Source organism: Mus musculus, chromosome 4 (assembly GCF_000001635.26).
Source record: "Mus musculus strain C57BL/6J chromosome 4, GRCm38.p6 C57BL/6J".
In the NCBI taxonomy this organism is placed as follows: Eukaryota; Metazoa; Chordata; class Mammalia; order Rodentia; family Muridae; genus Mus; species Mus musculus.
The window spans coordinates 44,915,252-44,932,634 of NC_000070.6; the positions used below are offsets into that span (position 1 = coordinate 44,915,252).

A 17,383-nucleotide genomic window follows, 5' to 3' on the forward strand; every position below is an offset into this window, starting at 1 on the left:
TTGTTTTAAAAACTGTGTATGTGTGTATGCATCATATATGCTATGCTGTATACATGCACACAAATTTAACTGAATCTACTAGATATAAATCCATCTTTATAATTTTGTAATGTCTGATCTTATAAATACCCACCTGAGGTTTCTGCATATTAGTTTCCTTTTATGAGGCTAGTCTGGGCTGACCTTGGATTACTGGTGTCTTGCTTCAGCCTCCAAAGAGCTAGGATTACAGGCATAGACTATCATTCCCAGCTAAATGCCTTCATAGGAGTATGCTTGTATGCAGATATTTGCAGTCAGGAGCACTAAGTTTGGGGCTGTGTTTTTTAATTTCATTTATAAAATATGTCTCCATTTTTGTATGTCTTAGATCTATAATATTTCTTTTGTTTTATAGTTATATATGTTTTTTTAAAGAAAAATATGCTTTGAAATTTGGACAGAAGGGCAGGCTTGCCAATGAGTTAATGTTCTGTATTACAATATAAGGAAAAGAATGCCAACTTAAGGTTGTGCTCTGGTTTCAAGTTTGATTCCTTTGTGTAGTATGTACACAGAGGTTGTGGTTAAAATGTTTAACTCAGAAGAGCCTTAGTTGTGTATCTGAAAATGAGTGGTAGTGCCCACAGGACTTGTGAGTATGCAGTGAGATGGTCACTGCAGTGCCTCACAGCTCCTCATAAAGCAGGTTACACCAGGTAAGCACTGCCAGCGCAAGCCCATGGGCACCTGCACAAGAGGTGCGCTGGGCAATGTCTCTGCTCAAGGTGAGGCTGTAATGACCTCTTGTAGCCTCCTAACAATGTTTCCTCCTTACAGTTACTGAAGTTAAATACAGCGTTCTTCTTTTCTTACTATTTATACTTGTCTTACTTGTTTCAAAAAATGTAGGTGAGTAACTTCTTTTTTTTTTTTCTTTTTTCCCAAGACAGGGTCTTGCTATGTAGCCCGGGCTGGCCTGGAATCGCTATATTGCCCAAGCTGGCCTGGAACTCAAGATCCTCCTGCCTCAGCTTCATGAGTGCTGAGATTACAGGCGTGCGCCACCACGCCCGGTTTAGGTGAGTAACTCTTAATTAAGTACTGCAACAAGTTATTTTCTTAATTTGATTTACCTTAACATCAGCATAAACATTTAAGATTATATCACAAAAGATTTAAGTTACTTCCTTTCCTATAAAAATGACAAAGTAAAGTACATTTCATAATAAAAGTGCAGTGCACGTTTAGACTGGCTTTAATCTCCACCATTAAAGGAAGCAAAGAAGCAAGAAAGGGAGGGGGGATAAGTAATGACATCACTCTAAAATACCTGAATTATGCTATTATGTGCATAATTTTAACAGATAACTTCAATGTCCTATGACTAGTTACTGTAAGCAAATTATGTAAATCTTTATAATGAGAATAGTATGAAATCAAACAGCTCACAGTAATTATAGTGCTTTATGCAAGGAAGAGAGGGATCTTTTTAATAAGACAAGAAAGGAAACCAAATAATATACCAGGGATTTGCACTTCAGATAAAACTAGTTGTGCCTGCACATGACCGATACCAGAAATGAGCCAGAGAGAGTCACAAACTAGAATAGCGTGAGACCTGGGTGAGCTTCGTGTGTGCAGTATGTACCCTTGGAAGAGCATTCCTAGTCCATGTTCCTTATTTTAAGACAAGCAGGGGCTAAGACAGAGTGTATTATAAAATCAGAGACCTGAGCTGGGAGCACTGGCCGGTCCTGGGTTTGATTCCCAGCACCCACGTGGTGCCTCAGAGCTGTCTGTAACTCCACTTCCAAGGGATCCATCCTCTTCCTGCTTCTGTGAGCATCAGGAAGATATGCAGACATAAGTGCAGGCAAAACACCCACACATATAAAATAAATTTTAGAATTTAAGAAAGGCCATTACTTTATTTTTTAAAAAAAGACCATTTACTTCCTACCCTGAAGGTAGGTCCTTGAAGCTGTGAACAGTATTCTAGTAGAATAAGCAGGCTTGAGAGGGAAGTTATATGGGGTTCTAATCAAAATTAAAAGCTTGGAATTTATTTGGGTCCCCCTGTATTAACTAATAAATACAATAGAGCTATGGTTCTGATCTGTAATTATCAATGGAGGTTTATGTAAACATCTCATATGGTTGGAAGATATGTATTTAGCATGATTTCCATGCCTTACAGTCTACCCCAATAAACCTGCAGATAAAATATCTGTGAGTTTACACATGTGTGTATCCTTTTCTGTCCCTTCCCTTATATCCTGTCTCCACACCCTCCTCAGCCCTCCCCTACATCAAAGCTTGTGGTCCTTTTCCATCTGTGTACTAAAAGGTTCCTTTGTAAAGCAGGCCATTTGTCCGTCATTGTTTGGGGTGCAAACAGTGGTAAGATACCCTGTCACTGATCCGTGTGCTGTGAATGGCAGCTCCTCTCTGGACAGTTGGTGGGGGGCTGAGGATATTCCTGAGAGGATTATTTAACCTTTCAATTTAGAGGGCACAAAGCCTCGCTGATTAATGAACTTTCTGATGGTTGCCGATAAGCGGATCTATTGCTTTATTTCCTCTAAAAGTGATTCCTTCTCCTGTCCATATTACTATAATCTGAAACATAAATGTGGCAAATAGATTAAAAAACTGCACTAAAGAGTTTATCTGGCTGGCAAACTGAAGGAGCTAAATTAAAATTGGTAATGACAGCAGTGGCTCAGCCTCATATATGGTTTTTAAATGCACTGTGTATTTTGAAGAGACTTATTCTCCAGCTTGCCTGGTAATGACTGCTTTTGGTGCAGTATGGGGCTGGCTTCTGTTATCCCCACCTCATGCCCCCCCCAAAAAAAAAATGAGTTGTGTTATCTGGATGGCTGCAGACACATACGCACCCCCTTTCTCACTGCATGGGCAGACAAGGTCGATAGCATTACAAGGTATTTGTGGCAGTGCTTGTTTCAGTTTTCAGAGCTGCCAGTTTCCAGGCAGATTTGAATTACAAAAGAAGAAGCTGGCATGAAAATTGAAAGGTTTTATCGGCTGGTCTGAAGCCTCATAGCACATTGCTTATTTATGCAGTCCATTTGCACCAGGAAATATAAAAAGGAAATACATTTTTAAAATAAGGCCATAAAGACCCAGATATGTTTAAGATGGCAAATAAAATATAGATACCTATAATATCTTTCCAGGAAACGATTTTCACTTAATGTTACTTCAGAAGAGCAGAGCATTTATGTTGCCGTCATAAATGTGTGCGTCTGTGTCACTATGTAGGTAGTCTCTGGGGATTAAGAAGGAAGCCCTATGCTAACTTACTTTAAAATTAAAATAGACGGAGGGATAGCTCTGCAGTTGAAGAGCTACATTGGAAATATTTAAATAGGGTGGTAAATTAAACTTAAACTAACATTTTTGCATTCCATGTAAAATTAGCTATGGGCCAGTGAATAAACGCTGCTACCTTTAGAGAAAATTGGGATGCTTTTTAAGCCTAGAAGATTGGGAGCATCTGGAAGTGCAGCGCTGGGCTCCTTCCTGTCTTGCATATGCTCATTGTTCTCCAGTTCTGAGCTTTTCTTTTTGTTTTTGTTGTTGGGGTTTTTAGTGGCGTGTATTGTTTACAGAAAGATTAGAAAGTGGTCAGTTTAATAGTTCCCTCTTACGGAACTTACGCTTTTATTTTAGTCTTTAGATATATGTCTTTTAGATATAGCCTATTGCTTTTTTAATGTAGTAAATATGTAATTACACTATTAAAATTTATGCCAGTAACATACATATTCATCTTTAACAGTCTTTTTGCTTACCAAGAAACGATACGCCCATGTAATAAACTCTTGATTACATTAAATGAAGGCATAAATACGTAAGCACTTGGTACTGCAAGGCCTTGAATAATTCCTGGATTTACCAATGGACATTTGCAACCGTTCAACCCATGGGTTTGTAAAACTCAAGTATGTCTAAGAGAGAGGGAGGGAGGGAGGAAGCTAGCTGTGTGTTGGAAATATCAGATCAATAAAACAGCACTCACTCTGCTGCAATTCAAGTTAACATTGTTCAAGAATCTGTTTTCCAGTAAAGCAAATTACTCTCAGCTAAGCCATAAGAAGTGCAGTTTTTTGTAAATTTCATTTTTGCCAGTGTCTGGGGCCATTCTCATATTTTCCTGACCTCAACTAATTACTTCATGTAGTTTTTTTTTTTTAAGCAGAAAACTATCAAAAAACATACATGTCTGCTGCATGCTAATGATGTGCTGTACATTTCTTATGAGTTTTCATAAGGATTTTTCTATGTAGCATGTGTGGCTTAATGATGTAATCACCTGATAGACTGGAAAATGCGCCAAAACAGACGTTCCGGTCTGTTGTGTACATAATACATATTTCAGAAATCTGCCTAATTAAGGAATTACCCAATGAATTGGGAGTCTGTTGGGTATATGACATAGTTTTAATACATTAAAAACATATGTATATTATTATATATGGCACTTAGAAGAGTTAATAGCAATGTCCCCTGGAATGCAGTAGAGTTGTTTTTCTCAGTAAGAAAAAAAGTAAAGCTTACAACCTTCATAAAGGAAGCATTATCTTAGCTTGGGGCAAAAATTTCCCCCAGTATTCCTCAAAGAAAAGTAATGCTGTAAATATTTATCAGAACATGGACCAAGAGAAGGCCTTTTCCAAAACCATGATGGACAGACACAGGCCTGGAGTTGAGGTCACGGGTGGAGGAGACACTGTCCAGAGACACCAAGAGCAGAAAGCGTTAGCCTGCACGCTGCCAGTACCTGAGGTCCCAGCTGTTGTTCATCACAAACTCAACCTTGATTTCTTTTTTTAAAAAAATTATATATATATATATGTATGTATGTATGTATACACACACATATGTATATGTGTGTGTGTGTGTGTGTGTGGTCTGGATGCTGATGGTCTAGCTATTGGTGTGTATGTTCTGAAGATGTCAGAGGAAGGCTAAAGGAAGCACCTGCTCTTCCAAGCCTACTCGCTAGAAGCTAAAGAAAACACAGAGAGCTAACAAAACTCAACATCACTACCAGTAAACAAGTGTATTTTAAATTCAAACCTTTTTTGCTCAAATATCAAGTACATGCCAGAGGATCACTGCAGCTAATGGAATTCGAATATGAGTGCCCCTTTAGTTTGGGATAACATTTTCTTGAGGAAACCTATTTAATTTTGTGGGTTAGGTTTTTAAAATATCAGTATTAAGGAAGGGGTTCTGATACTAATTTGTTGAAAGAGTAAAATTATTTGTAAATACTTGGAATTAATAAGGTACTTCTTAAATATAAATATCACATCAATTTTAAGAAGTATACATATGAAAGATTTTAGCTAATCTCTGCTTTTCTCAATGTTATATTTGGTTATGAATATACATTTACCTTAGCCATTTAATATGCTTTTTAAAATAGTTCATATGAAAACTGGCTTGATAAGTAAAAACATATGTTCTGTTCTTTGAGCATATGTATGATTATAAAAATAAATCCATTTTTCAGTCACAAGAGTAGCAAATTCCCCCTAATTAGTAAAATTGATTACATATCCTGTATAGTAATGAGCTTCAACTAGATGTTAGCCCTCATTGGATCAAAGTCAGTTTAGCTAAGGGCAGCCCAAGGTCACAGAGGGAGGTGCCCAGCAGGTTTATTAGCATAAAAAATTACTGTTAGACCGAGGACACTGAGGCAGCGCTAGCATTTTGATCTCTTGGCCTTTGTCATGGAGATTCTTAGTAGTGAAGGGAGTAAGGCCAGCGTCCCAGATAATGATTAACTGTTTTAATGGCATTCATTCATTCATTCCGCACTAACTATTCATGCAGAAAAAGGGTTATGTAAAGTGACATTAGAAGAAAATCATCTGTAATGGTTGCATCAGGCTGCACTTTGAGGAGACATTAGGAGTAAATCCATGGCGTGGTGGGCTCATGCTTTATCTTCTGATAGTTACTGAGTTACTGGTGCATGAAAAGCTTTCAGCAGTGCCAGCAGATGGGACGGACCTTTCACAGGTAATGCTGTCTACCAGGTTATTACTGCTATCTATCGATAGTAGAGTCATCTCCAAGATATCACCCTACAATATAGATTATTTAAATGTCTGTCACACATACACACACACACACACACACACACACACAGCCTGCTTTCATAAATAGTTCATTTGGTAGCCATTGGGTCAAAGTCTTTAGATATATTTTTTACTTCCAGAAAGTCTTAACAAAGCTATATTCACTCCCTCACCTCTATATCTTTGTCAGTAATACCAGCTCAAATGACAGAACCTGGAACCTAGAGTTTATCAGCTGACATAGTCTACTTTAAATTGGACATTTGCTGTTAACTAAAAATAGAGAAATAAATGGACCAGGAATGGTAGTGTACATCTTTAATCCCAGTACTCAGAAGGCAGAGACAGGCAGATCTCTGTAAGCCTGAGGCTAGCCTGGTCTACATAGTGAGATCCAGGACAATCATGGCCACAAAGTAAAACCCTGTCTCGAAGAGAAGGGGAATAAAAAGGACATGTATAAGGTAGTACTAATACTAAGGTATAAGTTTTGGGTCAAAAATTTCTATTTCCAATACTTGAAATAGCTTAAAGATTTTTATTTAATCTTAGTATAAAAACGTGTCCAGTGGAAGTCATTATTGAGTTTCTGCTACTGTATTCCAATACAGTCTTCTCTAATTAGGTACAATCTAGGCTGATTTCATTTCTATTACGTCCTAGTACATGCTAGTTTATTAGAATGAGAGCATGTAGATAGCGTTTGTCAAGTCATTTACTAATTAATTATTGTGAAACAGTGTAGAATTTCATAACAATATAAATACTGCTGCTATTTTTATTAGTAATAATGGAAGTTTTTAAATAGTGACATTATTCAGTTGAATGAACATCAAATGTTTATGCTCCATCCAGAGCAATAAATGAACACTGAGGCTGTATTTCAGATTATTCTCTAAATAAAATAACAACCGTTGATATGAAACATGCTTTGAAATCTTGACTAAGAAGTATCTCTTCATCTCTTGGACTGAAGCCTGAGTTCCTCCTCTCTCTGCATTACCATTTCCCTCTTGGTTTTCCAAGTATGTACCATGTATTCTCAACATGAAGTATGAAAAACACCAAGGAAACAATATTATTATTATATTCAAGTTTTTTAACCTTTCATGGCATGATTTTTATAGGTTTGCTTTTGAGGATATAAAAGCCAATAGTTTCTCAAACAGTATCTAAACTGTTATTAACAATACCCACAATGCAACAGTTTTTCTATGAGCTGTGTGCTCTACATCTATAGTACCTCATCCTTCACTCACTGTTGACTGAACTCTCACCATATGACCGGCCCTCTTCCAGGAGGCGGGGCCACAGGGAACAACTTTCTCCTTGCCTGGTGGGTAGGTGAGGATTGTTGGTAAGGTAAACTATTTAGTATATCTGGTGCGGCATGTTTGGGGTCGGGGCTTGTTTTTCAAAGGGAAGGGGAATAGGGAGCACCAAGTGGAGGCCTTACTAGGATAATGACCTCTTTGTACCTGGAGAACTTTCCCAGTGTGGAGTGCATGGTATTAAACTCTCAATAGAAGAAAGTTTGTGTAGAGTGTCCAGGGAACATCGAAGAGGCCAGTGAGGCGATAAGACACAAAAGGCATGCAGGGAGGAAGGCTGTGACCCACTGAAAGACTCTAGGACTTAGTGATGAGAAGAGAAGCTGTTACAGGAGTGATAACGCTCTGTGTCACAAACCAGAAGAATCATCTTGTATTGAAAATAGGCTGCAAAGAAAGAAACATCCAGACCAATTATAAGGCTCTATTAATCATATAAATGTGAGGTGAACGGTCAGATGGTACAGGTGGAGTGAGAGAGAAGAAGTGGATATAGCCTATAATAAAGCCAGTATAAACAAGAGAGCCACGTTTAAGCATAGTAGATGTGTGCCTTTTTAAGAGGACATTTTTTTCTGGGGGTTGACTGTTCGTTCCTCTTATCATCACCTACACACTCTGCTAAGTTGCCAACTGGTTACTGAGTACCTACCTACCATTAGCTTCCAATCCTTTGCTAGCTTTCCATGTCACTTAAAATATGGACAGAGCATCTCCACCTTCGGTTTTACAATTTTGGGTGACTGACCCCCTCCTCGCCTTCTAAAACCTCTTCTTCCACTCTTTCATCTACTCTGTCTCAAGGTACTGAGGTTTTCTTGTTTGTTTGTTTGGGGGTGGGGTGTTTTAATCCTCTAAGAGTGCAGGCCTGTTGCACTTGGGACTTTGCAAAGAGTAGTTGTGTTGGTCAGTTAGCACAATTACATGCCTGAGTTTTTTTTTCAGCATTAGGATCTCCATCAGCAAACCAGTCTCAGGCACCAGCTGTGACTTATTCACTGTCTTATTCCAGTATTTTGTTTATACAAACGTATATATGTATGTGGGAGAAAAGGAGTAGACATGGGGAGGGAGTGGGTTATCTCTTCTCTCACTGGAAATATAAGCAGTGATTTTTGTGTTGCTGACTTCTCAAATATCAGACCTTAGGACAATGTCTGACATGGATTCTGCAGTTACTATTTGTAATGAATTGCTGAAAATGTATGCATGCACTCATGCCATATGCTCAGGACTCTGACAGACATCACTGTAGAACCATCCGTGGACTTGTGTTCTGTTCTACCTGCTCCCTTCCCCTTCCATTCATGGCCAAGTTCCTTTGCTGTCTTTGTACTTAAGATAAACTCACAGCCAATGAGTCAACAGTTTTCCATTACCTACAATTCCCTGACTTCTAAGTCCACTGTATTTCATAGGCTCCATCTTAGGTAATAATACATCATTAACCTTTTTCTTCTTCTTCCTGGTTTTTTTTTTTTTTTTTGAGATGGGTCTTCTGTAGCTGGGAGCTTGCTGTGTAATTGAAGCTGGCCTTGAACTCCTGATCTTCCTGCCTCTACCTCCTGAATACTGGGATCACAGGTGCGTGTCACCATGCCCAAACCATGAATAGCTTTTAACAGCTTTGTCCTTAAAAAATTACAATATCTCTTTGATTTTGTTTTCTTTCTGTATGTTTTGCAGTTGTATTTCCTATTAAAACAACAGCCATTTTTTTGGATAAGGAAAAAATATTTCTGTGTAATAATTTAATAACTTCTGGAACTCTACCACCCAAAGGAAAGCCACTGCAGTGACACTTGCCTATACACATGCATCTCTGTTAACGTCTATTTAGTAGTTTTGAGAATAGTCGTGTTTTTCTTGTATCCTAGTTGGTGATAGCTGAGGTTGTAAATGCTGTTATATGTACCAGGATCATTTTCAGCAGAAAAGGCTGGTCAAGTTTTATTTTTCTCAAATGTAATGATGAATCTTATTAACTTGATTAAATTAATAGCAACTAGGAGCTTACTAAGGCATGCCTTTAGTTGTGTCTGAGGGGCAGATAGTTGGGGTTTCTAACCTAAAGAATGGTTTATTCAATTAATAGAGTCAAATCTGAATAGACTGTTGGGAGGTGGAGAAAGTCAGTAAAGCTGAGAAAGGGTGTGTGTGCTCCTGGAGGTTCTGTGCTGCTCTGGCATCCTCCATTACTGCTCTGTTTCCTGTCTGCTGTGCTGTGAGCTTCTCTAGACACCTTCCCTGCTGTGATGCACTGAAGTCTCTGAGACTGAGCAAAGTACACTGTCTCCCCTAAGGCCTATGTCAGTGCTCCATCACAGCACTGGGCAGGGTAACCAGCAATCCAGCTTTTCATTCTAAGACATAAGAGCTACAGTACGGTTTTTTTAAAGATTCTTTTCTTATCTATACACTATTTTTCTATATCAAGAACTCCTCTCTCACCTATGCCTGCAACCCCAAACCACCTGATTGCAGCATTAGATAAAATGTTAGTAAGCAGACTAGCGCTCTATTACAGAAACTCAGTAAGCATGAGAGAGAAATTTACCAAAGTGCATACAGAAAAGGGAACAAATAAAGATGGCATTTTCTTCTTCTCGGTTAAATCCACTACCTTCTTGAGGGTCTGCTCTGGCCCCTGTCTGTCCTCTCCTTTCAACTCTCCCTCTCAGCTAGCCTCATCTGGCTGCTCCCACTAAAAATGCCACCAACCAACTCTTCCTCCTAAGCACTGTCCTTTTATCCTGTCCTTCCTTGTTGGTGCTTCTCAATAATCTATGCCTGCTCCCTTTTGTCAGCTTATATTCAGTGTAGATGCTGAAAATACTTAAGATATAAGTATAATTTAATAAATAAGCTGCATAGCTTTCTCCACATCCCTTCTGTCCTTACCCTGCTCTCTGCCCTCCCAGGTTCTCACAGGGAGGCCCCATGGATGGTCGAATATGAGATAGCTGTGCATCATGTTGCTAGGTTTCTGTTGTGCTTGGCAGTGTAGGTCAGACCCTCCTTGAAAGTATCCTTTAAGTCCTGGGCTCTGTCCTGTGTCTCCTCAGCCCTGAACCATCCCTTCTCTGTCCTTTCGTGAGCTCTGTCTGCCCCTTACATGTTGTTTCCTGGGCTCTATCATGAGCCCACCCTCACTCCACTCCACTCCACTCCACTCCACTCTAAGAAGCAATATCCCTAAGGATTTTCTTACCATAGAGTTCTTTTAGAAAGGATGGGCTTTTAGCTTTTCCTCTAATATGTATTAACTTCTTATAAATATTTATGTTGCAGACCAAACCTGGACCACCAAAAAAGCCAAAGACCCCTTCTGGACAATCAGCGTTAGTGTATTGCTACAACTGTGCACAGAAAGGCCATTATGGACATGTAAGTTTGAGTAGCATTTGAACAAAATGCATCTTGTCAGGGAGTGGTTGCTGCAAAGATGATCCCCAAATGGATGTAACTTGGAACACTTACTTGTTTATCCGCTACTATCTGGTAGTAAGACTTGAATTTTCAACTAATTTACTTCCCTGATTCCTACCAACAAAAACTGACAAAGCATAGTCCTATATGAAAACTGACAAAGCATAGTCCTATATGAAAACAAATTTAGCTCCTAAAGGTAGTGAGGCAGAGTCAGCAGCAGCATAGAATGAGGCCTGGCGCCTTGCGTGGCCTTTTACTGAACTATTTATTGGGTTTTCTGCTTGGTTCTTCAGCCTTCCCTGGTACCACCACACTCACTTAAGTTTTTGTTGTTCACATGCGAGTGTGACATTCAGTAGAAACACAGAAATTGTACAGCTGTGGCTCATACACCTACTCTCCAATTCCCTTCCGGCCAATACTGTGCAAGTCGAGACTGAAAGGACCAGGCCGTGTGATGGGTATAAGAAGAGAGGCTCCCTACTGTAAGGTGGTGAATCTGCTCTAGCTAGTTGCCACAGTAAGCATGAAACAGCAGCTCATCCGAGCTGAGACCTAGTAGAAATAGGCTTCACACCCATACACTGGGAACCGCAAAGTTGACGAGGAAAGCAGTGGCTCAGGGAGTAGAAATCCTTGTGCAGGGGATTCCTGTTCTCCACAGAAGCTCTAACAGCCTAGAAACCAAGGCAAACATCAACCAGATCCCATGGAGTGAGGACGAAACCCTGCAGAGGCTCAGGACAGTGGTAGCAGAGGCAGAGTGGCCAGTGTTTCAGACTACCCCTGAATTCCAGCTGTGGTGCCTTTCTAGTACAGGCCTTGGGAGTCCTACAGAAAGAGGGAAGAAGCAGAAACGCTGAGACAAGAAAAAGTGCTGAGTTTATCTTCTGTGCTCAGGTAGCAGGAACCAGGACGTGCTGGGTAAAATATAAATGCTAGGAATCGGAATGCGCAGGTCCTTAGTGTAATCTTTACTCTGTCCGTGGCAGCTAGATGACCTAACTACTGTCTTCCCCTTTGGCATTCAGTCTTTGTCTTCAAAGCTAAGAAGTTGTACAGCACTGACATGCAGATGCTGTCCCCAGTGTGGTAACCTCACTGTAGGTAGCGAGGTCCTACCGGATACTTGGCATTGCCTTTGTAGAATCCTCACTGAAAACCTACCTAGAGAAGAGTCTTGCAGGAAATTACCGTCCCCAGGCTTCTGTTGTCCTGTGCACGCCTCCTGTTGCCAACGCCTTTTAGGAAACACACATATTAGCAATCCACTGCCACACACATTACACAGGTGCGTAATTTATATGCTTGCTTCTCTCCTTAAAGCAAAAGAGTATACTTTAGCATTTGTGTTCAATTAAAGAAAAACAGTTACAGTTGGATGCTTCCTGCTTACTAGTCACTGCCGTTAATGTAGATGGGATATCAAGAGCATTTAGAATTTATTCCTGAAATCTAGAGTTAGACAAATTTCAATTTACAGTAAAACAAATTTGGCAGCCATAGTTGAAGGAGCTCTAGATTATCCAACACTAATGAAGAAGATCATTGGTGTGGCTAATCCAGAACAGAAGATAAATTATATAGCCAGCTATCAATTATCTGTGTTAATGGAGGAGACCAGTGATGTGGATAATCAAAATATAATTTACATGTAGCTTTGGAAAACATTTGTGATACGATATAGCTCTGTGTAGTTACATCCTTCTAGATAGAACAGTATCCAAATAGGAGGCTACCCCAGTAGTGAAAGATGTCCAAGCTCTCCTCCCTGTCAGTCTCAGAGATTCAGCCCTCAGATGTTGTTATTGAATCACTTCATATTGCCTTGCCTAACTCCACTCACTCTGGCTAGAGAAGCAAGGATAGCAGTAGGCACTGAGAGAAATAAGATGTTCAGGAGGATGTGAAGGGTGAAGGTGCTGAGAGAATCAAAAGGGTCTGTTGTCATGGGTACCAACTTAGCATAGCAAGATTTCTAGGATTCTGATATAATCATAACTTAATAATTTATTGATGAGTCAGCTAAATTCTATGTGGTTATTTCACATGCTTCCTAAAAGCATTCTGATTTTCTTAAGTACTTAGTTAAGAAATGCTGAACATTAGGAAAGAAGTCTCAGGCAAGACATTAGAAGGCAGATAAGGTCGTAGAGAAAGTCTGAAAAGGGTGTTTCCGGCTCCCTTGCCACATCTGTTGGTGTCACCCAGTGTATGGGGGGATAGTTAGAGCCAAAGGGCAGAGATTGGGAAAGTCAGTCACAGGAGAAACGGGTGAAAGAAGTGACCTCAGAGTGGCTAAGGGAGCAACAAGAAGGGAGAGTTTTCTTCACACCACTAACCTCACAGTAAGAATCCTTAGCCCAGGGCAAAGGAGACACATGGGAGGCCATAGACTGCCGGGGGGGGGGGGGGGGGGGGGGGGGCAGGCGGTGAAGGGAATGGGCAGAGGGAACAAAGAATATTCTCAATACACAGTATGTACCATAAGACAACCTTAGTTTAAAAAAAAAAGTCACTGTCCCAGTAACTAATGAACGTGGAGTTAAAATAAACTGGTGTATGTGTATAGAGAAAAAAACAGCAGCTCCCAGCCACAGTTTGAGGCTAGGGAGGATAAGGGCAGGAAGGAGCATTTGCTGTGAAGACTACTGAAGGCAACAGACAAGAAAGGACAAAGAATTCACATAATGCTAAAAACTCCAGCTGAGTACAGGAAAAGTCAGGGTGGCACCCACCCCTCCATGCTGTTAACTCAAGACTGGGAGCGGGCCTTGGCAAAAGAAAAGGGAGAAATCCAGGGCCTGAAAGATAGTATAAGGACATAGTAGGGCTTTTGGATTGGCTAGTCCCTTTCCATGGTAACAAGGACTAATTCAGCAGCCACTGCATGCCATGTTTGTGGGTGGGACTCACTGCTAATCAGCACAGACCAGAAGTTCATGAAAAGGTTTATTGATCAATGCAAACTTGTGATGTCATTCTTTCAAATACAATTGCAGGAATGTACAGAGAGACGAATGTTTAACCAGACGTTTCCAACATCTCCATTCATATATTGCTATGATGGCAAATATGACATCCAGCAAAGGGATCGGAGAATAAAGCGAAAAGTCAAAGGTTTGTCATTAAACTTCTGCTTACATCACTTTTGCAGCAGCTCCAAAAAGATCTTTTTATACTATCTTTGCCTACTTTGGAAGTCACTGGTTAGCACAGAAAACACTTAAAAAAAAAAAAAACATTCATTCATTCATTCATTTATTATATATACTGTGAATCACCATGTGGTTGCTGGGAATTGAATTCAGGTCTTCTGGAAGAGCAGGCAGTGCTCTTAACTGCTGAGCCATCTCTCCAGCCCCTGAAAACAGTTTTAATAATTATAAAAACTAAAACTTTCTTGAGCTCCAGAAAACAAACCTCTACTTTAAAACTAACTCCTATACTGTAATCTATTCACAGTTGATATTTTTCTCAGAGAGAGCATTTCGGAAACCTAAGAATGTTTCATCTGTCTATGCAGAGAGGTAAAGACTCCTTTGAAATGTTTCTACTTGACAAATAATTATCTCCCCTTTGTATATCAAATATTTTCCACGGAGCATGGGTTTCTGGTGACTCCTGGGGCTTAGGCTCTCACGGTTCACCACTGCAAGTGGGGCTCCAGGTCCATTGCCCCCTCTGTGCCTCACCTAGCCTCAGAGGTTCAGAGCACTGCTCCTCCAGAAGACCTGCACCCACATGGTGGCTCCCAGTTGTCTGTAATGCCAACTTCAGGGGATCTGATGTCTGTGGCCTCCACAGGCAAACACACTCAAGTGCATGTACCTGCATGCAGACATACACGCCTACAGATAATTAAAAATAATAACCTAAGCTAATAAATGAATGATTTTTTAATTTTAAATCCATTTTCTCTGCCTTTGCTCTTTCTTGGTAAAATCAAGATGTGTTCCCAAGGTTTCCTTCACCGTTGATGATAAAATTGTTATGTATTTTTTAAGCTTTTCTCTGAAATCTTTACTGAATCTTACCATTTTTAACTTTTTTTCTTTTGGCTTGTTTTCTCTTGAGTTTAGGCCCTTTTAAATGGTGCTACTCATCTGTGTGGCACATATTCCTAGTACAGCAGAGAAATGAGAGGACATGACTGACGAGCGGGCTCAATGTAAGATTGCCAGAAAAGCTGAGCTGTCTGCTCTGAGGTCCAGGGCCTGGCTGTGTGCTGACAGTGAGCATTGATAAAGTATAGTATGAGAAAAGTAGTTGTTTTCTTTTTAGCTAGGTTTGACACTTTGAGGCTAAGTTTCTCCCGACCACTTCTGTGATATTCCAAGGCTCCGTTAGTCTCCACACCTCACCTTAGCCCGACTGCTTCTGTCAGATGCTCAGAACAACTTACCAGGTCCCACCAAGATGCACCACAGCAGCAGGTGGCACTGAAACCTCTGAGCTATGCACACAGGAGTGCACGCATACAGAGAACGCCCCACCCAGCAGCCACCTCTCTGTAGGAATAATATCCTGGGTGCTACGTTATCACATCAGAGGAGAAGGCCAGGCTCAGCCTCAGAGGGTGATGGAAATGTCATATGAAACCGTGCAAAGGCCATTTCTACATCTTGCTTCACCTCATTTTCTCAGGCTAACTCTTCCCTGGAGGAACTTGAATAGGTCAGACATCCCTGCTGCTCTGGTCTTCATTGTCTAACATTGTAAAAAATATTTTGAATAGAAGAAATTATAATAATATTAATAACGGATTTGGAATGTGTCCCCATTTTTAGCAGTATGGATTATAAGGAGTACCATTTGTCCACGTGCCTGAATGTCTGCTGCCTCTCTCTGCTAAGTTATTTCCAAGAATGCAAGAACTCTGCATGGGCTAAATAGGCAAAATACTTTTATATCTTACAGATCTCAAGAAAAATGGAGACTTTCCAAGGCAGTTCAAAAGACCACATGTAGAAGAGACAGATAAGAGGCGCCACCACGATATGAGAAAAAGCCGTTCCCCAAGAAAATACAGGAGGTGGCCTCGAGAAAATAAAGAAACACAGAAAGAAAAGACCAGGAGTAGAGAAGGCAAGACGCACAGGAGGGGTCACCAGCCTCGGGGTGAGGATGAAGACTTCCCCAGGGGCTCAAAACCCAACGCCTCTGGCTGCGCTAACAACCAGAAGCCTTCTAAGTCCCTCCACCATGCATCCCATTACCACAGGCTGAGAGAAGAGCGGCTTCTCAGGGAGAGCAAGCGGAGCAAGCCAAAGAAAAGGAAGAGTACAGAGGACGGCAGCCATGATGATTTGTTTCTTATTAAGCAAAAGAAGAAGAAGCCTAAGCCGAGTGGTCTCTGACCTGGTCTCCGCGCTTCAGTGTCCTGGAAGTGCTTAAGTACCTGTTAATGAGACGCTGGGATTGAATGCTGAGTTCCGGCCATGCCTGGAGTGGCTGTACAGAGACCACAAAGAGTTCAGGTCTGTGTCCACAGGCTGTTCCTAGGTAGGAAGGCAAACTTGAGGTAGAAAATTGTCTTTTCATGAAAACCTTTTTAAATGCTTTGGAAAAATTACAAGCTCATCAGATGATTTTATCTCCAATGTTTGAGGACTTAAAAGCTCATTGGAAGAAAGTTTATTGTTAAGAAAAGTCATCACTTTTTTAGCTTTTTTTTTAAGAACACTGGAAAAATCAATGAAAATCCAAGCCCGGCTTTGCTTGCATCAGAGGCTGTTGGAATCTCTCTCTGTACAGAACAGCATGTAAAATGAAGCTGTCACCATTGAATTCTGGAGGAGGTGGAGGAGAGGACATAGCAAATACACAAACAAAATGTGCGCAGTGTGGGCTTGCAGGACGGAGGTGTGAAAGGCATCCTCAAACTTGAGTGCAATGGCAGGGACATTTTGTTCGCACTGTTAACAGCCATAGTTCAAGAGACAGGGATACATACCATCAACCTAACTTGTCCTCGTGGATCCTTTTAAACACTTCAACGCTCTTTAGAATCTTTTGTACTTGTGAGCCTTTTTTACCCTTGTGAAAGCCTAATGTTAGAATAAGAAAAATAAAATGCCTGAAACCATGTGTAAATAAATGTGTTTATTGTTACAAAAGACAAAGAGAGCTCGGGTACCAGAGAGCATAGTTGAGTAGACAGGTCGCCACAGTCACGCCTTCTTCACCTGTGGGCATAGAGATAAGTCTGTTTTCTGTTAAGGGAAGAAAAGAAAAAGAAGCCAGTTCCTGGGTCTTTATACCCAAGAGTCAGGTGAAAATTGTCACTAGTTCAGTTTATCAACACAAGGGCTCTTTGCATACAAGGATGAAGAAGTCACCAGAGGGAAAACCCAAAGTCTAAAACAAAACGGCTCTGTATGATCACCTAAGATATGGCAGACTAAGCTCTTCTTGCCTCTGGTCCACTTGGATCACAGCAGCCTGCAGAGCCTGAACCACCACCATTAGTGTCTGGCAGTCTCAGTATGGAGACAAGCCAGTCTCCTCCTGCCTTGG

At 40.7% G+C, this 17,383-nt stretch overlaps 1 protein-coding gene across 9 annotated transcripts in view; it reads left to right on the plus strand.

Annotated features, from left to right (window-relative positions):
* Zcchc7 (zinc finger, CCHC domain containing 7) overlaps positions 1-16,964 on the plus strand; it is a 175,658-nt gene extending 158,694 nt beyond the window's left edge. For 2 of the 9 annotated variants that reach the window (XR_003954964.1, XR_003954963.1), the window contains exons 7-9: positions 933-10,819; positions 13,867-13,984; positions 15,785-16,954. Coding sequence is in view for 4 of the 9 variants with exons in the window: in NM_138590.4 (NP_613056.2) it covers positions 10,724-10,819; positions 13,867-13,984; positions 15,785-16,224 (654 nt within the window). In the remaining 5 variants the exon portion in view is untranslated. Of the gene's footprint in view, positions 1-928; positions 10,820-13,866; positions 13,985-14,329; positions 14,395-15,784 lie in introns of all 9 variants that reach the window. The other 7 variants (XM_006537984.4, XM_006537986.4, XR_003954962.1 and 4 more) reach the window with 6 other exon arrangements.
* The last annotated feature ends 419 nt before the right edge of the window (positions 16,965-17,383 follow it).